Source organism: Thunnus albacares, chromosome 7 (genome assembly GCF_914725855.1).
Source record: "Thunnus albacares chromosome 7, fThuAlb1.1, whole genome shotgun sequence".
NCBI classification, from domain to species: domain Eukaryota; kingdom Metazoa; phylum Chordata; class Actinopteri; order Scombriformes; family Scombridae; genus Thunnus; species Thunnus albacares.
The window spans coordinates 26,328,037-26,350,958 of record NC_058112.1 but is presented as its reverse complement, the minus strand read 5'-3'; the positions used below and the strand labels follow the sequence as shown (position 1 = coordinate 26,350,958).

The window sequence follows — 22,922 nt, the reverse complement described above, 5'->3', positions numbered from 1 at the left end:
CCCAGTTGAAAGCTTTCTGAGTGTAATTAAAATTCCTCAGGATTTAAATACATTCTCGAGTGCGCATGTTAACGGCCCTTTTGGGAGCTTCTTGGACTAATCGGAGAGACTGAGAAGTGTGTTACTTTTGCTAATGGGTGAACACATGATTTCACAGCTCCCAATGCGATTATACTCTTATTAGGGTCAGACATTCATAAAGACTCATTAGCAATTTTTCCCATCATGTGTGTGGGTGATATCATTTCTATCTCTTTTGGTGTGTGCAGTCTTTTTGCTTTGATTCCAGTGACTCAATCCCTTTGAACCACTTTGTAAGCCACTGAGTGCTTGCACCCAAACTTAACCAAGACCTAATAACAAGCAAAAGTCTAACCAAAAAAGTCAAAACGGGTAAGAGCCTCTCTTGGCTGGTTTGATGTTGCAAAATGTTCAGATGGTTTAGTTTTAACAGACTTTGAGGGATCATGAAATGATTAGTTTTCTGACGAATTAAAAAGCCTTGATTTGGACAGGCAGCTTGTGCACACTGCTGTTTTGGACCAAGAACATCTTAAGCAACTCATTTTGAGGACAGGAATTAGGAAAAGGTTGAAAAAAGCCAAGTCACACCCCCTCAGTCTGCGAAAAATGATAGTTATTTGTGACAACAACAACAACATCTCCTTCCATCTAAAGGTAATTCACTGCTGCTTTGTGCTCTCCTTCAAATGAAACTGCTAATAATAAAGAGCCTCACACACTTCTGAATATTGGCAGCCCACCTGCGGAGCTGGTTTACACTCAAGTTAATTGAATAATGTGCAAGTAGTAAGTGATGGCAGTGTAATTAACAGTTAACGAGCCATTGCTACAAATAGTTGGCTTGTGTATGTGGCTGAATTTCTCAGACATACAAGACTCGGAATTTTAAGCACATGTAATGCAGTTAGATTCGCAGTTTTCAAAAAGTTGCATGACATTTTCTTTCCTTCCTGTGAGTCATATGAAGGGTGTGGTGCTGGATTGGGCACAGATAAATATCAGTAAGTTCTTTATTTTTCTATGTTTATTTATTAATTTTGCGTGAAGTCAGTGTAACTTCTAATGTCAACTGCATATTAACATTCTTCACACATTACCTGATATATTGCTGCAGTGGTTTTTGTGGCTTTTAGCAGTTTATGATCTGATGATTATGGTTTGATTTGGTGCAGAGAGCATGACTGCTTTCACTGAGTACATAATGATCGTCAATATTGTGAGAAATCCACATTAAACTTATTCCCAAACCATATTTTTGGCAAACAGATTTGTCAAAAAAAGTTTTTCACAGAGCAACAAAGGACATAAAAGCAGATAAAAATAAAACAACGGAACTGAATGTATTGGCAGCAACACAAGTGAGGAGCTTAAAATGTATGACTCATCCATCTGTCTTCATGCTTGAGATGGCCACACACATGAAAAATCACATATACACACATAACCACACAAGAATCCCCGTTTCCTGCTCTCATGGAATCAGCCTGATGAGCCACAGACACGCTCAATTTTATCCACTCAGGCAAAAAACAGACACAAACACACAGCCTTCGATGAAGATAAAGGACTTCCTGATTAGGTGAAGGCATATGCATGTGCTGGTGGCATGAAGGTTGTAGAGAAGGGCTTATGACTACAGGGATGTCAGCTTGAATCCCCAAATGAGCTCAGGGTTGAGTAATGCCGTTTCCTCCCACTAAAAAGGTCCAATGAGGTGCCCTTGAGCAACACATGCCAGCTGCAGTTAACACTGGTGGCTCCCCAATGTGAATACACTTATGACATGAATGTGAAGCTGAATGTTGCTAAATGTTGAAATATTCCTCATCTCTGAAGCACTCATCGTCCTCTACACCTGCCATATGGAGAGTATATCCATATTCTTGGTGATCTGCCACAAGCAAAACAAACTGTTGTGAACATGAAGCTCATAAATCTACACAAATTCCCTAAATCATCACACCACTTAGCAGCTGAATGCAAAGTGACAACAAGTGACTGTGTAGCCTCACGCACAACCAGCACTGCTTTGTGAGGCTGATGACATGGAATGTGTTTGTTACGTTTTACTGCGTTCGTCCTTTAACTCTGCCAAGCTTTGGGGTGGTTTTTGGATCCAGGAGAAGAAGGCTCTTTTTTAAACATTTATAAGCTACCGGGCGACTGCGTTGCAGAAGGGAGGGGCAATCTAAACCAGCCTGTGGAGGAAACCGCCTCCCCAAAAAAAGCAAACCAAACAAATGGCACAAAAAGTTATTTTTCAGATGGCTACTGTAAAAGGAGTCTTTGTGTCCTCAAAAATCTGTTCCAACCGACACTTGACTAAGTACTGCAAAGGAAAGGACAAATGGAAAGAAAGACTCAAAGAGAAAGTACGCAATGTACCCAGTGGGAGGAGGGGATTTTCTGGTGAGCAGCAAAAAATGTATTTTGGAGCTCCTTCTGGAGGCTTCTGATCTGCTGTTTCACCAGAAGGCCTTGGCGTACTGTCAGGGCGTTGGTCTTGTTTCCAGTAGCGTCACTCTCTCTGCGACAGCAGCTTCATAAGACCTTAATAATGTGTTTCATTTTTAACCGCTTCGGTTATCTGATGTGGCACTGCTAACTGCAACAGTCATGTTCAATGAAAAGCTATAGATAAAGTCAGGCGCACACAAACCACGATGGTGAATTTAGCTTGACAGACAACTCAGTGGAGAAATGTGCTGCACTGTTCGTCCATGGGGAAGAGGCACATGTGTACTGAACACCTCTCTGTTAGCTGCACAGTTGAACAACTGACACTGATGCTCGTGGCTGTTGCCATGCGACTACAGAAAACCCACTTAAAGCATTTCAGCCAGCAACAAAATTATATACATGTAACTTGAAGCCCTTTGTGTTCTCACCACTTAACAACATGTTACACTCCCAGAGCTGTCAAGAACATACAATAAGGCATGATTCCAACTGCAACTGCCTGCTGTGAAGAAAGGCTGAACTACACAATATATCCCAGATCAACTGTGTATAAAATGAAAAAAATGAAGAAAAAAAAAACTTCTATACCTTCATTCAAAACTTATCAAAGCCGCCTCTGCATAATATGTCTCTAGTGTTAGCATCTAACTGTAGATATTATAATATGATTGAAGCATGTATGTAACACAGCATATGTGGAACCTTTTCAGAATTCATGACATTGGTCCTGTGAATCAGATGTAAATGAATTCTGGCCTTTAGTTATGAATATATTTACAGTTGTTTATTAGAATTTAAATGAGGTTGAGATATCAGATTCTACAGGCCAAATGAAGCAGCCCATATATTTCTGACTCCTAATGAATGCTGCACCGAAATGCACTGATTCTCGATAATCCCGCCAAAGGCATCCAATACCATCCAGCTGGCATTCAGATGTTCTACAGATGCGCTTGATTCACCAAGAAAAAAAAAAAAAAAGGCTCATGGAAATAAACGCATGAGGAACACTGCACTGCAAAGTGTGGAATGTGTGAATGATGCATTTTCATAAACACGCTTAACTGTGTGTCTTTCAATCCAACGGTTTGGATGAGTAACAGTGTGGAGATACAGTACAATAGTCCATTTATTGTTCGTTGTGGTTCATGCTATGTACTCATAAAGTCAAATAAGGTGACCAGTGTTTTGATTTATGTCCACATATTTGTTATTGTTGTCCACTGTGTATACTATAGCGGAAACTACAGAAAACCATATTTGATCACCTGCATATGTGATCTTTCCAGAAAACATCAAACATACACATGCAAACATATACTAGACATGCTCTGCTATAGTCTCATAAGGATTTTGGAGCTGTACACTGACTTAACTGTACACAAAGAAATGTATTCATAAGCAACCCTGTCTCCTAAAATTTATATACGACTAAAAGTGTTTCCCACTTACGTTGCATTGGAAAATGTAATCCCTGCCTGGATTATGTTCACAGGCAGGTTTTTTTCCAAAATCGTTGAAATTGGAGTGAGGTGGTTGGGGTGCGGTTAGGTGCAGGCAGCAAAAGCACTTTGGTTAAGGTTAGTGAAAGATTGTTGCTTCATTTGAATGATAATAAACATGTTGTGCCTCAAGTCACTGTTGACTTTTTTCTTTATTAAACCAAGACCATCTTTCCCTAACCTTAACCAAATGCTGCCAGTGCCTAAACATAACCATAAAAAGTTTAAAATAGCTGTTATTACTACTAGCAGATATTGTGCTGCAAGACTGGATATTTTTGGTGGAGAGAAAAAAAGAACTATGTTGTTACCGATCATTTCACTCTACTTTCAGTATCAACACTTTCGCAACTTGCCGAATACCTTGGCAACCTTTTATCATTATGTTGACAGAAAACATAAATAAGGTAGCATTATGTACTTGCTGTTGCAATTTAGTCTCATATGGGCATCATTTCTAAGGGTTGTCATAAGTGTGTTTTACAAGTTATGTAAACACTTCTGGGACAGAGACAGAAATAATTTCTGTTAGTTGAGTGGAATATCACTGGATGAGTTCACAGAACCATAAAATCTGGGCTAAGTAAGATAGACTGAAATGTAGCAAAGAATCTAAGAGCAGAGAGACGAGGTAGCTGTTATTATGTCTATTATGAAGTCTGCCTCTCTTGCTTTTAATTGAAAAACTGCCATAGTAGTGGTGAATTAAAATACATACATTCATATTTTCTTTTTACATATTTTTGGACCAGATTGTCTCCTTATTTTGCCTCTGGTTTGCCTGTTAGCTAAAAACTGTGGCTCTATCTACCCTTTAAGATTAATCTCAACAAATTCACCTGTGTCAAATGGCAAAATAAGTAAATGCTGAAGAATCGTGTGTGAAGGAGACGGAGGAGAGCTGAGGGCGTGGCAGAGTGGAGCCGTGCAGCACATAGTCGGTCTTGTTGAATTTGGCAATAAAATGCCCAGTTCTGCATCACCACAGCATCATTCTCACACATCGTGTGTTTCATGTTTTTGAAAGCGGTTCACTAAAATCGTACAGTGTGTGCATAAGAGACCCTGACACTCCAGGGGTTCAGTGGTTTAACATTATTTATCTATATTTCACTCAACAACGCCAGTGGGCCCCTTTTTTTTCTAAACAATATGTTTCTGAAGCTCAGGACTCACAGGAAGGAAATATATTATATCTACAACACAGGACACCTGCTTACAGTTAAAGCCTCATTCATAAATCCGCAGCAGATTTTTTTAAATGTATAACAACGAGTTACATACAATCCAGGCTGCTTCGGGGCTACTAAGTTTGTTTCCAAATGACCTCACTCTGGAGCGATGTGATTCAAGAGTCAGCAGTGTGAGTTCAGACAGAGACCACCATCAATAGTTTATGATCTGCATTTAAAGGAGGCCTGAGCAGGTCTGTTCTGGTCAAGGTCAAACCATTATCGTCTGTGAATGGCGTACATCTGATGGAGAGTGGAGAGTTCACATAATCCACCACACAGGACTGAAACACATGCTTTGGAAAAACAGCTGTCTGATAATGAGGAGGTCACAGTGCATTAGATCAGTATGTGAGGGGCTCGAATGGAACGTTTGACAACATGTACGCACTGCAGTATTGCCCTTTAATGCCCCTTAGTAACAAGACAAAAAGTCGGAAACCCTGCTAAAAGCCCCTATATTGTTTGTGCTATTGTTCACTTATTACACTCCAAAACATTGTAAAGATATTGTATTCTTAGCCTTTCCAATAGTGTGGTTCAAAATGTTATGTTTGACTTGCAATGGTGCTACAAGAAGGCCTGGGTATCGTTTAAAAAATGACGATACAAGTACCAATACCAGTACCCTTAAAGTGATACTGATACCAATCTTTTTTTTTACTTCATTCGGTACCCATCATGTGAATGGGAGCCTTCAGATGCGTAAAATGCCACCACTCCTCCCCATCCAAATAATTTTTACTCAAATACATTTTGAAAGTGTTCAAATTATTAAAATATTTATTTTTGTGGCATCTCAGCATGCTGAACTAGACCGTGCTTGACTTCACCATCAGAGACTGTATGGGTTGTAGCTGCTGTGGTAGTGGGCCAATCACACATTGCATTAAATTGAGGAACACTTGCAGTGATTGACTGCGAGAAAAACCGAATAAATTTTTCATTTTTTTTCTAGATCTGGGTACAAAAAGAATTAAATCCAGGTATAGTTTGACTTGAGAAGTTTTGATACTATTTGGTACTTGGCTATTTCAGTTGATACCTTAAAGGTATCAAGTACTGATACCCAGCCCTATCCACTTGTGTGCATGAATGACAATTTGTTAGATTTTGATAATCCTTGTATACAAGTAGACATTGTACTCTGATGGTGACGCTAGTTAAAAGGTCATGGATGTCACTGAGATCCACATCCACGTCAAATTTCATGGAAATTCAGCTATTAGTTCTGCAAATGTCATGGACAAAAGCATCAGTCTGGTGGAAATTTTAACCTGAAGATGGCACTAAAAAGGTCAGAGATCCACAGAAATTGTTAAAAAGCTCTCTTCAGACCCTGACTATCCCTTTAAAAGTTAATGGTGATCTGACCAATAGTCATCAACATCTCTTCCTGTGAAACGTCAAATGTCAAACATGCTGATCTCAACATCCCTTTATATTTTTAGATGTTCTGGCAGAGCAGAAGTTATTAAAATTTTTGTTGTAGCTCTAAATAACACAATAATGTTTGGCCAACACATGTTTTAATAGTTTTGTATTTGTCCATTTCCATATCAGGAAAAGCAGCCGTGTTATGTGTTAAACTCTTCAGCCAAGCCAGAATCCTGCACACACTGATGCTTCTGTGCAGCTGTTTTGCATTTCATTTCCATTTAAAGGTTTTGAAAAGCTAATTCCCTGCATAAACTCCTAAACTGTATCCCATCAGGCCAACGACAGGCTCAGGAATCCTGACCTGCATACACAAAGACAGATGTCAGGTAATGTCTGTACATTCCCTGGAAGAAACGTGCTATTTCAAATTTCCAGCGAACACCGGATCATGTCTTTGTAAGAATGTGGACTGGATTTCACCTTTCGGCACAGCACTATAGGTGTCATGTTGAAAGCAGCCTCTTCTGCAGTGTTATTTGGAGGTGAATGTTCCCAGTGAAACATCGTGAAGACATTTTTGGCGAGGGAGAGTTGGCTGCTCAGCAGTTATGTTCAGAAAGTCAGTCAGTTATGAGAGAGACTGAAGTTTTTCCATTAGAGGAGCAAGGAAGGTTACAGCAATGCCAACATGTATTTAATAAGCATATACTGTAATCTGTTATAGGCTGCAAGCAGAAATAGTCAAATGGGCCTGTTTATGTTTAAATTGCACTGCCACTAATAAGGATGGTCATGATTAGGCCTAATCAATGATCTATTATTCAGGCATATTCTTGATTATGTGCAATTTTAATCAGTGTTATCAAACTGATTAATTTTACTGGCATTAGTTGTTTACCGACATAATTGCAATATCTGCTGTTTGCTCATCATGTGAATGTGGCAGGAAAGCAGAATGCACCCTTTAAGATAACACAACAGTCTTCGCTACCTCCAACAAACATGTTCAATTATGTTGAGAAATGAAATCCACAATTTGGCATGGCGGTGAACCCAGTTTATTCCACTTTCAGTTGCCAGGAAAATATTTGTGCTCTCAAGTAGCTGCATGTTGGATGACACTGTGATTTCTCTGCAACAACAGCTGCTGAGTGAGTTAGTGTCGAGGCTTCTACCAGAATACAACAAGCCGTATGAGTTACATACATTACAGGAGGGAAATCTTTACTTTGGCGGATATCGGAAAACGTCTCAGTGTATTTTTTTTGGAACTCAACAGTTTTCATATTTCTCTAACTACAATACTGATTGATAGAATCCAATTCCATTTCTGTTCTATCAGTTCTGTGAACCCATCGCCCTTCAACAATCTCATGTGGTATCTGGTTTGATAATATCTGGTAGCAAAGTGGAAAACATTAATTTTGTTTAGAGAAAGTTTGCAGGGGCTGTAAAACTGTGTCTTGGTTGAGACTGAAATCTAATCATGTGGAGATACTTCTATTTTAGACCTAATTTGAACCACGCTTTCCAGGGATCAGATATTTCTATTTTAAACTGCTGACCTCTCTTTCACTGTCTGCTAAAGTAGAGTACAGGCCTGGGAGTGTAAAACTTCAGACCCACCCTCCTAAAACTTGCTTCACCATTTATGATGTCTCAATTGATTCGCAGCTCAAAGGGGACATTTTAATCCACATTTATAGGTCTATATTTCAATCTGGGGCTCTACTGGAATATCTTTGCATGTTTTACAGTTAAATCTTGCAAATGAAATGTTCAGAACATGTTGAAGCCTGGGCTTTTGACTTGCAGGGAGTTTTGGGACTTTAACCATGTTTAGGGTAGATATCCGACATTATAATAGTATATAGATAACAGAAAATCACATAAAGTGTTATATCTATCCTTTAAACATGAATAAAAGTGTCCCCTCCTCTTCACCTACACGTGAGAGACTGAACTGAGGTTTATTAGTCTACTCAACAGAGGATCCCAGCTTTCACCTGAGCAGATGATTCTGAGTCTCACCAATGGAAACCAAGTTGGTGTCAGTTAAAGTGTCAACTAAGAAAAAAACACCCACCAAAGGGATCTAAACCATTTCAAAGTGCTTAGGACTTAAATGCCACAGACCAGATTTCCCCTCAGTCATCTAGCTACACAACACATCCTGTTTTTACTTGACCATTTCCTCCTTCCATACATCTACAAGATTGGTTTATGTATTTAATAGAAAAAGGGCAAATACAGACTGGGAGCTTGCTCATTTTTCTAATAAATTAATGTGTATTAGAGAGTCAGGTAGCGAGAAAATGCAAGTTCAGATTTCAGATTTTTTCCCCTCAGACTGCCCTTAAGCTAATTGCCATCCGATGGTTATTGCTGCTCTTCTTTATAAAATGCTCTCTCAAACTGCAAATTAGCTATATAGCCTGTGGAGGTTATTAAACAAGGATTGGACCACATTGCTGTTAGATTGGAATACCTGAACAGGCCATGTGTATCATTGGTGTGGTGCAAATGGAAGCTTTCTTGTTATAGTACCTTGTCCATGGTGTTTTAATCTACTGCAGTATCAGATCTTCATTTACACATATCAAGCAGCAGATTAGTGTATGATTAGGAGGGTCTGTTAACTCAAGGGGCTGCTTCTGTGATGCACTAAAAGATTACTTTTCCTTTGGAGGATCAGAGGAGCAAAATCACAGCAGAGCATTGCAATCAAAGTCACTAAATATAAACTGAATTTGACAATGTTTAAAACATACACGTGTCTCCTGTGTGGTCACTTACACAATGGAGATACGTCTTGAGGAGAAGCTTGAGAATGCTTTTTTGGCTGTATAGTGACAGGATGCTCCAGGGTCATGCATGGTCAGATTCTCCTACTCCGTATCGTTTCATTCTCCAGTGGCCTATTCCCATGACCTGGTCTAGCACAATACGGTACAACAGATTGCATAGTTGGCCACAAAAACACCGGTTGTTCTAAGTGTGCAGTGATCTCTTCTGTCATCTGCATTTCTGCTGGTTTGGCAGATCATTTGTTGACTTCAGTGTGCTCAGCTGCTGTTGCCATTTACTCAAAGATTCTCATTCTTTCCCTCCTTTATCACAATTTCCGCTTTTTCACTTGATGAAGTGGCAACGTTTTAAATAAAATGTTTATTTTCCTGTTTGTTAAATCAAGCATGTAATTATTTTGAGCTTGTTTTCCCCAAATATGTGCTCCCCAAATATGTGCTCAGAGGCAAGGTACAAAAAATGAGAGAAAAATGTTTTCACAGCAAGTAAGATTGTATGAGGGAAACATAACAGATACTGTTGAGGTCTGATGATGAGTAGCAGGTGGAAATTTGTTATGTTGTGATGAGATCGGCGGATTCATGCATATGTTTTACTGTAAATGTTAAAGGAAGGAGGGGGAAGCAGCACGCTGATAATTCTACCCTATTTTTATTGAAAGTAAAAATATTTCACTGGAATATGAGTGTGTGAAATAGTTCAACGTTTTGAGAAATACACATATTCACTTTCTTGCCAAGAGTTAGATGAGGAGATCTCTCACTTTCATGTCTGTCTGTTAAATATGGAGCTCCCGCCAGCAGCTGGGTAGCTTAGTTTAGCACACAGGCTGGAGATGAGGGGACACAGCTAACTTGGCACAAAATGTTACTTTTACACAGGGTTTAAAAATGGGATGTCATTTATAAAATACTGTAGTGAGCTTTAGAAGTGCTGGTAGGCTGATTTTGTTACCTTGGCTAGTTGTGTCTCCCTTTTTCCAGTCACTGTACTAAGCTAAGCTATCCAGCTACTAGCTGTAGCTTCATATTTATCATACAGACCTGAAAGTGATATCAATCTTCTCATCTAACTCTTGGCAAGAAAGTGAAAGTGTATTTCCTAAAATGTCAAACTAATCCTTTAATGTCTACCTGTGAGCCAGCACATCACAAGAATAGGTGTGCAGTTTTACTTTATCTTACATTCGCCTTCACCTCATACTTATTCAATTCCCAACCTGTGAAGAAACTGGCCATTATGTCCATACCATAAATTAGGCCATTTAACCCCAACTCCAGTTACGTTAAAACCTAATATTTAACCACGATCAGTGCTTTATTTTTACTTGAACAAAACCTTTAGATTCCTGCCTCAACCACATCTATTCTACTTTCCTAAACCAACATATGAACTAAAAAATGATGTGGCAAAGAAAATGGAATCATGCTTTAACATGTAATCTGAGTTTGTGCTCACTTCAGAATATTTTCTGAAACTATGTGGAACTTTTTAGTTTTGGTTTTGCCACAACTGTGTAAAAGATTCAACACATGATTGCACAAGGAGCTTAGTTGTCTGGCTTGGCAAACCAGTGACGTGTGCTTCAGCTCCACCGTGCAGCTGTTCGCTGCTTCATGCTACTGCAGGCGGGTGTACAGTCAGTCAAACCAAACTTCATGGGACACATCATTTCCTTTGGTTATTTTAAGCCTTCATAACTGACAGGATGACGACATTTGCTATGGCCTCCTAACACTGGGATCTGTGTGAACCACAACACATAAAGAAAATACACCCTCATGCACGCACACACACACACACACACATAAAAACAAACACATGTGCAACCCCAACCCATTCCTCCCCCCTTCTCTCTTTCGTCAAACCCATGTGAAGCAACATATTCTTGTTGGTTCTCCCGTCTAGCTATATTTATCTGGTGCAAGCTATTCCAGACTGTGATCTGCCAGATCCCAGGCTTGGTGCTATCCCCAGCCCCCTTGATTCTGTCTGAACCGTGCCTGTAATGAAGCCGTCTGGCTTCAAATTACTCAGAACACTTCATGGTCCCTTGGCGGTGCTGATGAAGATTTTCAGCAGGATGGGAGCTGGCGCTGATATGCCTCCATGTCAGCATGCTGTGAAAAGTGGCCCTCCTAACTGCAGTTTCCCGTTGACATGTTGTGAGAAAGACAGAGAGGGAGACTCACTATTTGGATGAAAAAGGGGATGTTCATGTTTTACATATTTTAAAAGCACCCTTATAGAAAATAAAAGAAATTATGTTACAGTCTTGCTGAAGTAATCATCAGCCAGAATCTTAAAACTTTGTCAAAGTGTCAAAACTTTGTCTGTAATGTAATGCTCAGAGTAGAAACACTTCATTCTTCTCATCTGATACACATACCATTGTACCTTCTGGCTAAAGCTGAAGACCATCATATGCGAGCATAAGCTAATAACGTCTCAGAGTCGAGAACTAATTAGAAGCACAAAAAACTATTAGTTTGGAGTCGGGTGTCTTATGATTAACCACTGTGCCCTTGTGCTTATGAGTCATACACCCTCTGGGGTGGAGGGAGTCCCCGTGCTGGCAGTGGAATTCTCTATATTTAAAATAGTGAGTCATTCATGTGTGAGCTACCACACTGTCCCTGCTGGACCTGTAAAAATAGCAGACTTGAGCCTCTAAGGGCTAGCGCTATGTAAAACTATACATAACATATGTGAAATGCAACATACAACACATGAATATTATATAACTTTTCCAACTTTGCTCTCCTTTTTTCATTTGATCTATTTAATATTTGAGTTACAGTGTGTGGTTTATATAGACTGTGCCCTAAATGGTTTAAGTTCCCAGGAGTCGGAGAGTTGGTGTGAGAACAAACATGAAAGACATCTGATAAAAAAACAGTCTCTCCATTCTTGTTTCAAGACTTACTTTAGATCTAACACTAGACATACTTCATGAGTTGGCTAATTGCGGCACACTTACATTCTTTCATTGCGTTGTTTTGTCTATATTAGGTAAGAGAAGCACAGGGACAATTTGATTAAAGCCTTCAGCTCTGGCTTGCTACTAACTGACCAAGCCAGCTCCAGATGTTGGAGTGGAAACCTCAGGATGAATCAGCCCTATACTGGGAACATTTCCCATGATTCATGCAGCTTTTCCAGCGCCTTAGTAACTTTTTGTTACCCCATTGGCCACATCAGTCTGATTCCAGTGATCAGAGCATGTGAATTACACGCGATGCAGTGTTTATGAAAGCCATTATTGTTCTGAAATTTTATTTAGCCATTAATTTGAATCATAAGATGATGTAAAATAACAATATCTAACTATATTAGCAGTTGAGAACATTCGTGATGAAGAATTAGATCTTGAGTATTGATGTTGGGGGGTCAACTGAATAATTTTAATGAACACTCTTTGGGGTAAGAAGACATTTTACTTTTCCTTTTTCCTTTTCATTTATTTCCAATGGATAAGAGAGACAATGGCAGTCAAAATAGAACTGAATTGTCTTATTCAACCAGAAAATCATAATACAGACTATTCTTTAGAAAAAACAGAATAGAAAAAAGGAAAAACCCATAGAGGCCACTCGTATCGAGACATCTGGTCATGCATAATTCTTGCTTATTGAAAACTTGGCAGTTCTGTGATGATGAGAATTTTCTCTAGAGTTTTCATTTTGGGCACTTCCCAACAGCTCTTATCAGAAATGAACATGCAGAGTTCAGTCTCTGCAGTGGGAGGAAGAATACAGTATAAATCCTCCCTTTCTAAGTGGGCGTAACACACATACTTTGGCACCGTTGTGGTCCTACAGGTGAACCAAAGTGCATGACTTTATCAGTGTAGCATCTATAGCAAGGTTTGTCTTTTTTGCTTTTTTGCAGCGTGTTAGTTTGGTTATCTTTTTTTTTTAATTTATGTTTTTAAAAATTATATTCCGTAATAAATATTTTTCTTATCCTGCTGTCTTTAAATCTGACTGTCTACTGCTGAATAATCCTTACAAGTATCATGAATAAAATCTAATCTAGTACATCAGATTTACGACAACTGTATGTCAAGCTTTGAGCCAAGGAAAACAAATTTAGTCCAAAACATTTTTCCTGTGTCTACTGTTGGATTTTAGCCATGGCATGGTTCTATGAATGGAAGCTCGTCTGCTGAATGGTCCACCACTATGGCTCTGACTGAAATATCTCAAAAGTGGCACTGTGCATTAGTATAGCCTCACAAAGCCACTAGCTCAGCTGCTTAGTCTTTGTCTTTTGGTAGTGAGTAGGCCAACAAAATAAATCTAGTATCTAAGTGAGACCTATGATGGGCGTAGATATTTTTGTAACATGTCCTCACTTTGTAGCTTCTAGTGAATGAAAATTACAGCTGTTAAACTTTATCATGTTCCATGAGCCAACACATAAAACTCTGCCCTGTAGCCCTGTAGCTGTAAAACTCTTTGGTTCATAAGTATAAACAAACGTGAAGAGAATGATAAACTGTCCAAACTCCTTTAATGGCAGGTTTGGTGTGCTCTTAAGCAAGGCATACTGTGTAACTTCTTTTACAGCTGTGGTCCCCTGGAGTAAGTATTGAATGATTTTCCTCCTACACCCAAATAGCTAGAGCCCCACGCTGCTGTTGCTGCTGCTGCTGCTGTAGGTAAAACTGTGCCCTTAGAATTGCCTAAAATTGCATGGCGACAAGGTAATCACAGTTAAACAACAATTTGAAATCCCAAATTGCCACTTACAGATCTGAAATCTGGGTGTAGACCAACCGTTACTAAACTGCTGCAAAAAAGCCCCTTCCACCAACCTATCTGATTGACGTGGAAGGGGTTAAAACAACACAGGAGTCAACCATGAGATGGCCTTTGACCTTCCACCTAGGGGCAGAATCTGGGCTTGTGTTTATGTACAGAAACTCTTTTGTGTACACACCCAGGGTTAAATGAGGTCTGTGTGTGGGCTGTCTGCCTGCTCTAAGCAGATCATGGCCCTAAAATATAATCGGAGCAGCCTGCCGTTGACAGCCAGCAACCTCAAAGAGAGCAATGTGGGAAAGATCATCTGCCAAGAGAGTATAGAGTCCTCAAGGCGAGGGACATGTCTTTTTTTTCAGTGTTCTTGCATCAGAATGAGAATAAACTCAACTATGATATGTGCTTTTGAAGTCTCTGAGTCCACTGCTTTAAGTGTAACAACAATGCCAGTGATATATTCAGGGGGAAGTCAGAATTTCTCTCTTGTTTTGAATGGGATAGTGCATCTGGCACATCTGTAGCCTTGTGAAGGGCGATGTAGCTTGATCGCTTCACACGTGTTTATCCTGATGGACAGGATAATTCTGATTTATAACAGCTTTGGTTTTATCTTAATATAGTCTTGGCCATAATTCCTGTCAGTAATTATAACCTACTCACCGAGTTAATAACTGAGATCTGGAACAGGGTGACATCGCTAAAAAGAAGTCCTATGGGGGAAGAAATGTGAGCAATCAGATGATCAGACAGGCTGTAAAGAAATACCCAGGCAGGGCTGGATTAACCCACTATGGGGCCCTGGGGTAAAAATGATTCTGATGCTCCTGTTTATTCCAATATCTTTGCATGTATGTATTTATGTATTAGTTTGTGCATCATATAAGCACAGTATAAACTGAAATAATTAACGCAGAGGATTCTACAAGACCAGGTTTTGAGATTAGGTTATAATACAGGCATCATATTGTGTTTAAGTCGTGCATACAGTATTACCATATCTATTTGCAATCAATCAAATTACCACAATGTAATCACCACACAGTGAACCTGGAGTGTTCAGGCAGTTGTCTGCTTTGCCTGGTTGGTAATCCAGCCTTGCCTCCAGGTTAGCCAAACTTATTTAGAAGAGAAAACAAATATAAAGGGTAAAATGAATGAATGCTGTCAGTTGCAAACAGCCTTCACAATTTACAGAGCAAATAGGTTCTACTTTGACCCAACATAATTGCCTCCATACAGTTTTCCTGTGAAATGAGTAATTATAACTTTATCATTTTTGGTGTTTTCAACCTCCTAATTAAGTGTTTTAAATAAATCTCGCTAAACTGTTGGCTCGTTTGCAACCTTGCTGATCATCTGACTGCTCATGTCTTTTGTCATGTTGAGCTTGCAGCGATGTCACTGTGTTCCCAGATCTCAGTAGTTACTTTGGTGACTAAAATGTCATCATCATAAATAGAAACAATGGCCCAAACCATGAAAATAAGACCCATGTTGTAATGAACAAGAAGTATTATTTATGCATGAATCTGTAGTTCAGCTAAATACAACGGTACACACTGGCTTTTCCGAGGGACTCTTTAAATTTACATTTCTGGCATTTAGCTGGCATACACGTCAAACTACAGCAACTAACTGTGAATGAGCAGCAGTAGCTCATGTCTTGTTCAAGGACACCTTGACAACAGTTATTGCTGTTACAGGAATCAAACATCTAACATGTCCATTTTGGGACAGACACTGTAATTACTGGGCAGACATGCTGTCCCCTCTGTTGCTGCAGGTCAGATGAAAAAATTCTACCTGTAGTAACAAGATGAAGTTATACACAGGAAAGGAGCGGGGTAAGGCGGGTTACTAATACAGCTAACTTTAGATTCTTGCAATGATGTTAGCCTCAGGCCAAAATCCCAAAAAATACTCAATAAACCATGACTCACTGAAACTTTTTCTCTGAAAGTGCCAGGATAAAACATCAGGCAGACAGATGTGAGTGAGGTTATATCATATGAGAAACATGATCAGTATTGATTGCCTCCAATACTCTGCGATATTATGAGGGTCTCATTTTCATGCAGCCTAAAGGATGAGCTTATCAATGAGCAGAATATCTTCTGAAGTACAAGAGTGAGTTATGTACAACACAGGTTTTAGAGGATATGTCTTGTTTTCATTCTCTCCTAAAGATGACATGTTAAGATGAAAAAGTGAATTACATCTGTGCACATTTTGTCCAATAAAACAGTCCTTTATACTGAAAATGTAAAAGCTCACTCCTCAGACATGTCTCACAAAGTTAGTGAACACCACATCACACATTTTTGGGACGTTTAGTCCTTCAGTCACATGTGGAGGGATTTCCATAGAGAGCAGGCGCAGGGCTGTGTATTCTGCTCTGGATTTATAAACACTTTTTTTCTCATATTTTCTTCTTTGGATTTACTCCAAAAACCACATTTCTATTTTGTCCTAACATTACCTTGTGTTTAAAGGTGCAGTGTGTGGAATTTAGTGTCATCTAGCAGAATGGACTTGGCAGAAATAGAGTATAATATTCATAAGTATATTTTAATTATTGTACAATCACCTGAAAATAAGATATGTCGTGTTTTTGTTACCTTAGAATGAGCACTTTATATCTACATAGTGAGCAGGTCCTCTTCCATGGAGCCCGCCATGTTGCACTGCCATGTTTCTACAGTAGCTCAGAATAGTCAAACGAAACACTGGCTCTAGAGAGGGCCTTTCATGTTTTTTGCAAGTTTTGCAACCACTGTAAGTTCTCCTACACACTTGAAAGGGGAAGGTAAGGGGAGGTGTATGCAGTTGGTTGCAATTTGCAACCTCACCGCTAGCGCTAGATACTACTAAATCCTACACACTGCACCTTTAAACTAAGAGGTAAGGGGAGGGTCACAAAGTGTGTCTGTGGGACCAGCATGACCAGCAGAAGACTAATCTCATCAATTTCCCAATGCAAATATTGGTTTTATTAATCGTCTGTGCAGACACTTGTAGTCACACCATTCTCCCCGCCAACTCTCAAGGAACACATGGAGGCCTTGTATACAGACACTTCACAAAGCCCAGGCAAATTCCATATTTATTTCTTCTTGTTACCATAGTGACATTATACTCTTGGGGAGATAGCAGGCTCATATGCAGTCTCTGGATGCAAATCCCCTTGTTAAGCTTCACAATTGAAAATGCAAACTCATTCAGGAGCAAGACATCTCTAAAACACTCAAAATTGTGCATAAACCATCAGATCGTGTTTGTACTTGATGTTGTTGTCTTATTATATGTAATTTAAGCAATTTAAGAAAAGAATCCACAATGGTATGAGGTAATTCTATCAATTCTCTTGCAATGTTAGTTCTGCCAATAAAATTGGACAGGAATTTTGTTTTTCCCCATTTCGCCCCTTATCTGCCTGTTCATTTATCTATTTGTATTTCAGAAAATGCCAAAAAAGTTATAAATGGATTTTAAGATGACAAAACAAATGATAAGCACCATACAGAAGCAAAATATTTCATAGAAAGGTTGGTAATAGGACAAGAAAGAAGTCGTTAACTATTCACAACAGAGGGGAGTGGCCGTGGACGTGGCTTCCTTAGGAAAGCATAATTTCCAAACAGATTTGCATAACAACATCAAACATTTTGTGACTATCAATAGACAGAAAAACAGGGGAAAAACTTTATTACCCTGCCAACCAAACAACATTTGAGCTCTGGAGAGCAATTTATGGTTTGGACATAACTGCCCTGCCTATTTCCCAAACCTTAGTACTGTGGTGGTTAAAGGACAGCCTTAATAGCCACTGACGAGATACAGAGCTGTAGGGTGTTTTAAAGATTCTGAACAGGGATATGTCATGTCCAATTTCAGATATAGTCACGGTAAACTGTGCATCCCTTGATTTAAAAAAACAGTCTGTCCTATGGCTGCTGAATACAGAAGCATACTGGCAGTTTTGCTTCCAATGCTAAAAGAGATGTGTCTCCATTCAATTCAATGGTGAAATAATATAAAGGATCTGAAGGGGTTAGCAAGTATTTAGTAAGCTTTATGAGTGAAAGCTGGTGTTATCAACAGGTGAAATTTTAAATTGGGTGATATCACAAGAAGGTGAAACAAGAACAAATATATTGACTCTGAAACACTTAATCTCACATCTTAGTTTTCTTACATTTTCTGCATGAATTCTGCAAGCAGAGCAAATTATAGAATTGATCTGTTGAGCTACCGCTTATGCTCACACTCCACACACACTCTGTTCCTGTGGCTGCTATGTGGGCGAAGCACAATGCCGTAAGACTATGGGAAAATGGTAGGTTGCTCCACTGCAGAAAAACTCATGGAAAATGTTATTATACATAGGGGGAGGCTCACTGTGCTTTGTTCATGATTTGTCAATGCACAAATCACTTCTGCTACCGAGTAAGAAGCTCCTATAAAAATACAGCGTGGGTGCAGGTAAACCACTTCCATACTTCAAGAAAGCCTGTAGTGCTTCTTCAAGGAAAGGTGCCAATGACTACAGGAATGCCCAGGCATCTGGACGTCATGTGGCGCATGGCCTGTGACATTTGAAGGTGTAAACACAGGGAAGAAACAAAACCTTCTGTAAGCCTTCTAGGTAGTTGGTAGAAGAGTCCCCCGACAGCTTGTGGCAGGCATTTTGTGAAGCGAAGGGGGGCCAGAATCTAATCAGTGACTCTGTACATCTGGTCAACATTAGCATTCAGTTCTCCAGGGTCAGTGGGTGAGTACTGTTCACACTGAGGCAGTGAGGATAGTGCCAGCAGATAATTAGATGAGGAGAAATTGTTCCCTCATACAGTTTTTCCTGTTTTATTCTGCCATCATTTTGATTAGGGAAACATTTGGTCTTGGACAAGTAGAAAATTATATCCATTGCACCATTTAACCAGTCATTGCTAACTGTAATGCTAACTATGTATATCTGTATGAGGATACTGCACACTGATAATGATTTACTGCCAGTATTCATGCAAAAGGTGCAAAGTTTCTGCAAAGTGCCAACAAATGCAATGTCAACAGTCACTGTTCGCTAAATTCATCAGTGGAGGTGTTGCCATTACGCCAGTCAGCGGGTTTTATCTATAAATGAGCAAACAGAAGGGCAGATGACTCTTTTCATGCTTGTGGTGAGCAGATCACAGTGCAGAAGAACTGAATCCAGCTCTCCAGCTGAGCTTTGATTCACTGCCATTGAAACAAAGCGATACTCCTCCGTTCAGATCAAGAGCCACTTTTTCACTTTAGCTGCCAATGAGACACTCACAGAGAGGTTTGCCCGGACTTAATTGGAGTGGAATTTGCAGTGAGAGTTTGAAGATCTGACAGCCGGCAGAAGACAATGGGCTCAACAGCTGCTCTAAGTCCAAGGCTGATCCTGCCAACTCGCCATATGTACAATTTTGCACTGAGGTGAGTTGGTTAAGCTGTTTAAAGACACTATTTCAAGTTTCCATCCACATACCGGATTTGCCTCACCCAAACACTGTACATCCCACACAAACTGTACTTGAACTCAAGAAGAATAAGAAGAGCTGCTGCATCATATCACATTGAGAAAGGTACACCTGTAGCTGACTTTGCCCGTGCACTATGGGACCATTGTATGGGCCTTGGCCTTCCAGCACCCCCCTCCCCAACAAGCTCACACTACCTCTCTCACTCCCTTACAAGTCCCTCTCTCTCTCTCTTGCTTTCATCTCTCCTCTCTGGGTGGATAAGGAGCAGCTCTGCCTGCCACTGTGCACTTCCTTCTGAAAGATCCATTCATTGCTGCCGGCAGAGGGACCTCATCTCACCTCCTAACCACAGAGGGCTTCAGCTTCACTACCTCCTGCCTTTTGGCAACACGCTTTGAATGCAAACATTCTCAAGGTAAATGCGCTCACACACAGGCACAGAAAAAAATGCATTAGAAGAGAAACCGACAGATGTTGTCTCAGACCTTGGACCAGGGTCAAACCCTTGGTACATCTTTTCCCTCATGTATTGAGTTTCATCCAAGGAAAGGAAGGTTTCACTGCTGAGCAATGAATGGCATGAGGACTGGGAGAGGAGACAGCAACAAAAAAGAAAAGAAAGGAAAATAAAATAAAACAAAAACCTGATGTGGAGTTCACTTAGAAACTTCTGGCTAAGTGCAATATTGGTGCAGTTTCAGTTTAGAGTTTAGTTTAAGTTTGAGAATTCATCAGCTTGTCATATGTTGATTTATGCATCTGGGAAGCCTCAGACAGTGATCTGATCTCCCTCAGTGCATCTCTGACAGAGGGGAGCAGAAGGAGGGAACGGGACACTGACAGAATGATTTGCAGTGGTACTTACCTCCATGACCGGGGCTGGGGAGGCAGAGCAGGGTCAGGAAGGCACCGATCAGGATCGAATGCAGGGCTTTCATATTTTCGTGCTGAAAGTTAAGTCCTCCACTCTCACGTTAAAGACACTCCATTCAGAAGGGACTGAATGAGTTTCCAGTTTTGGGACCTGCTACAGGATACTCCTCTATGTGAAGGGGCAGGGCTGGGGAGGGACCATGGGAGAGACGCCCTCTTTCAACTCCCCCCCCTCCAGCACGCTCACACACATGTTCAAAGATTGGATAATCATATCCTGCCTCTCTCTTCTGCCCCTGCACTCAATCATTCATAAGTGCAAGACAAGTACGTGCAAAAAAATCACACATACAAACACATACACACACACACAGACATACAGTATATACATTCACATATGTAAGTTTACCAACATACTTCTTGTAACACTCTCAAATCAAACATCCCCATAGCAACACCTCTCTTCCTCTCTCTCAGTCTAGCAGTCTGGCCATTCCTTGATTTGTAAGACTCCCTCCTTTTGTCTCACTCAGTAATTGGAGTGGCCTTTGGAGACCAGTGGCTGCCTTCTGCAAGGATAAACCTTTTATTTTTAATTAAAGACAAATCAGGTTGGCCAACTCTCTTGGCGCTTTATCTTACTAGCCTTTCCCTTGATCAATGTCTCGTTCTTTATTTTTTTTGTTTAAGAAACCTGCTCCCGAAGCTAATTAAGCTCACATTTAAGTGTGCAGGAGAGGCAGGTTGTGTTGGATTTGAATTCACTATCTCTCCTCTATTGATAGGGCAGGTACAATGACAAAGTTTGACAGCTCAAGTTATCTAAAGCACTCAGAGAGAGACTTTAATCGTGGTGAGTACTGTCACTGATTGTTCCCCACTTGGCTTTTACTTTTTTTTTTTTCTTTGGTAATGAACATGCACACTCTCCTCACAAGGATTAGTATTTTCAGGTTGGATGCTGAGATTAAACCTCAAGTTCACTTTCAAAGCCTGAACGTTCAATTTCACCTGTCTCACAGTCAGCTGGTTGGCAAATTATTCCTCGTTCTCTCTGACAGCTGAAATGGGAATACAATTAGAATTTCTAAACTCTTCCTCTCAGGTGTGGAATAACTTTACAACATTGATTTACTGTTGACTGCTGCCCATGCAGTTAAATTAGACTTTTATTGTTAAACTGGACAAACAATTCCTCAGAAATTATCTTCGAATTAGCTGGGACATGAAATATGATTCCACAACATGAGAATGAGAGGGGCATTTTACATAAATGGTGATGAAGTTTTTATTCTGCAATTTGTGTGTGAATGTTTGTTATAACAGAGAGCTTCAACATGTCAAGATGAAATAATCCATACATCCATACAGGAATATGGCTGCAGGATTCCTCTGATTAGTTCAAAAGAGAACAAGTTCTCCCTTAAACAAAATCTCAATTTCTTTTCTTTGGTTCAACAGCACCTCCAGTGGCAAACAACAGCTCCACAATGAGGTGGCATTAATTTATTGTGAAAACAACAGACACAATGAAGATGAAGTGGACCTCTCATCTCTTTACAGAAGGGCGTGAGAGATTGTGGCCGTAAGAAAACCTGCTAAATAACACATGGCACCTGTAACACCACACTATTTATTGCAGTCAACCTTTTCTGACACCACAGCCTCCCTGATTATTTCAGCATGACATGAGATACAATTAAAATGCTCCCTCTGAGCCTCAGCCAACCGTTTGCACCGATGACATGCTCTCGCCTCCCTAGGGATGCATAATTTGCCCTGGAGGGATGTCACCCACTGATATGAGTGGGCTCCTGCAGTATGCGAGAGCACAGGCAGTCTTATGTAATCTGCAACACCAGTGGCCCCCTTAGCATAAGCACTTCAGATGATGCAAGTAGATGTGTGTGAACCCGCCTTTATCAAAGTCAGTTGATGCAATTCAAGGGATTTAATTAAAGTTACGGATATGGCTTAATAATGCATGGGTGTGTTGGTGTCCTGTGGAGTCTTTATTGTAAACAAACAGGGTTTTGTTTATGTTCAGCTATTCACACCAAAATATATTATACGTATCCTCGAGGCCTAAAAACATGTTGAATGCATTTCCCACCTCATAAAAGCCTTTTTTCATGTTTTAAAACCTGTGTTGTTTATGTTGACATGTGCTCTTCTTCTTCTTCTTCTCATCTTTTATAGCTGTACTGCTGCATTTTACAATGAAATTTTCTATCACGTTAGCCTCCTGTTCATGTTGTGCATGTGAATCCTTGTGGTGGTGGAACACAAGATAAAAACAATATAAAACCCTCTCATGGAAACATTTCACTAGAGCACCACTAGTGGTCACTGGGTACCTTTAAAGCTACA

At 40.0% G+C, this 22,922-nt stretch overlaps 1 protein-coding gene across 1 annotated transcript in view; it reads right to left on the bottom strand.

The window, feature by feature from the left end:
- cspg4 (chondroitin sulfate proteoglycan 4) overlaps window positions 1-20,681 on the bottom strand; it is a 70,156-nt gene extending 49,475 nt beyond the window's left edge. Inside the window, exon 1 of the mRNA XM_044357492.1 lies at window positions 20,545-20,681. Within this exon, the coding sequence (XP_044213427.1) occupies window positions 20,545-20,617 (73 nt within the window). The 5' untranslated portion in view covers window positions 20,618-20,681. The remainder of the gene's footprint in view (window positions 1-20,544) is intronic.
- Between the last annotated feature and the right edge of the window lie 2,241 nt (window positions 20,682-22,922).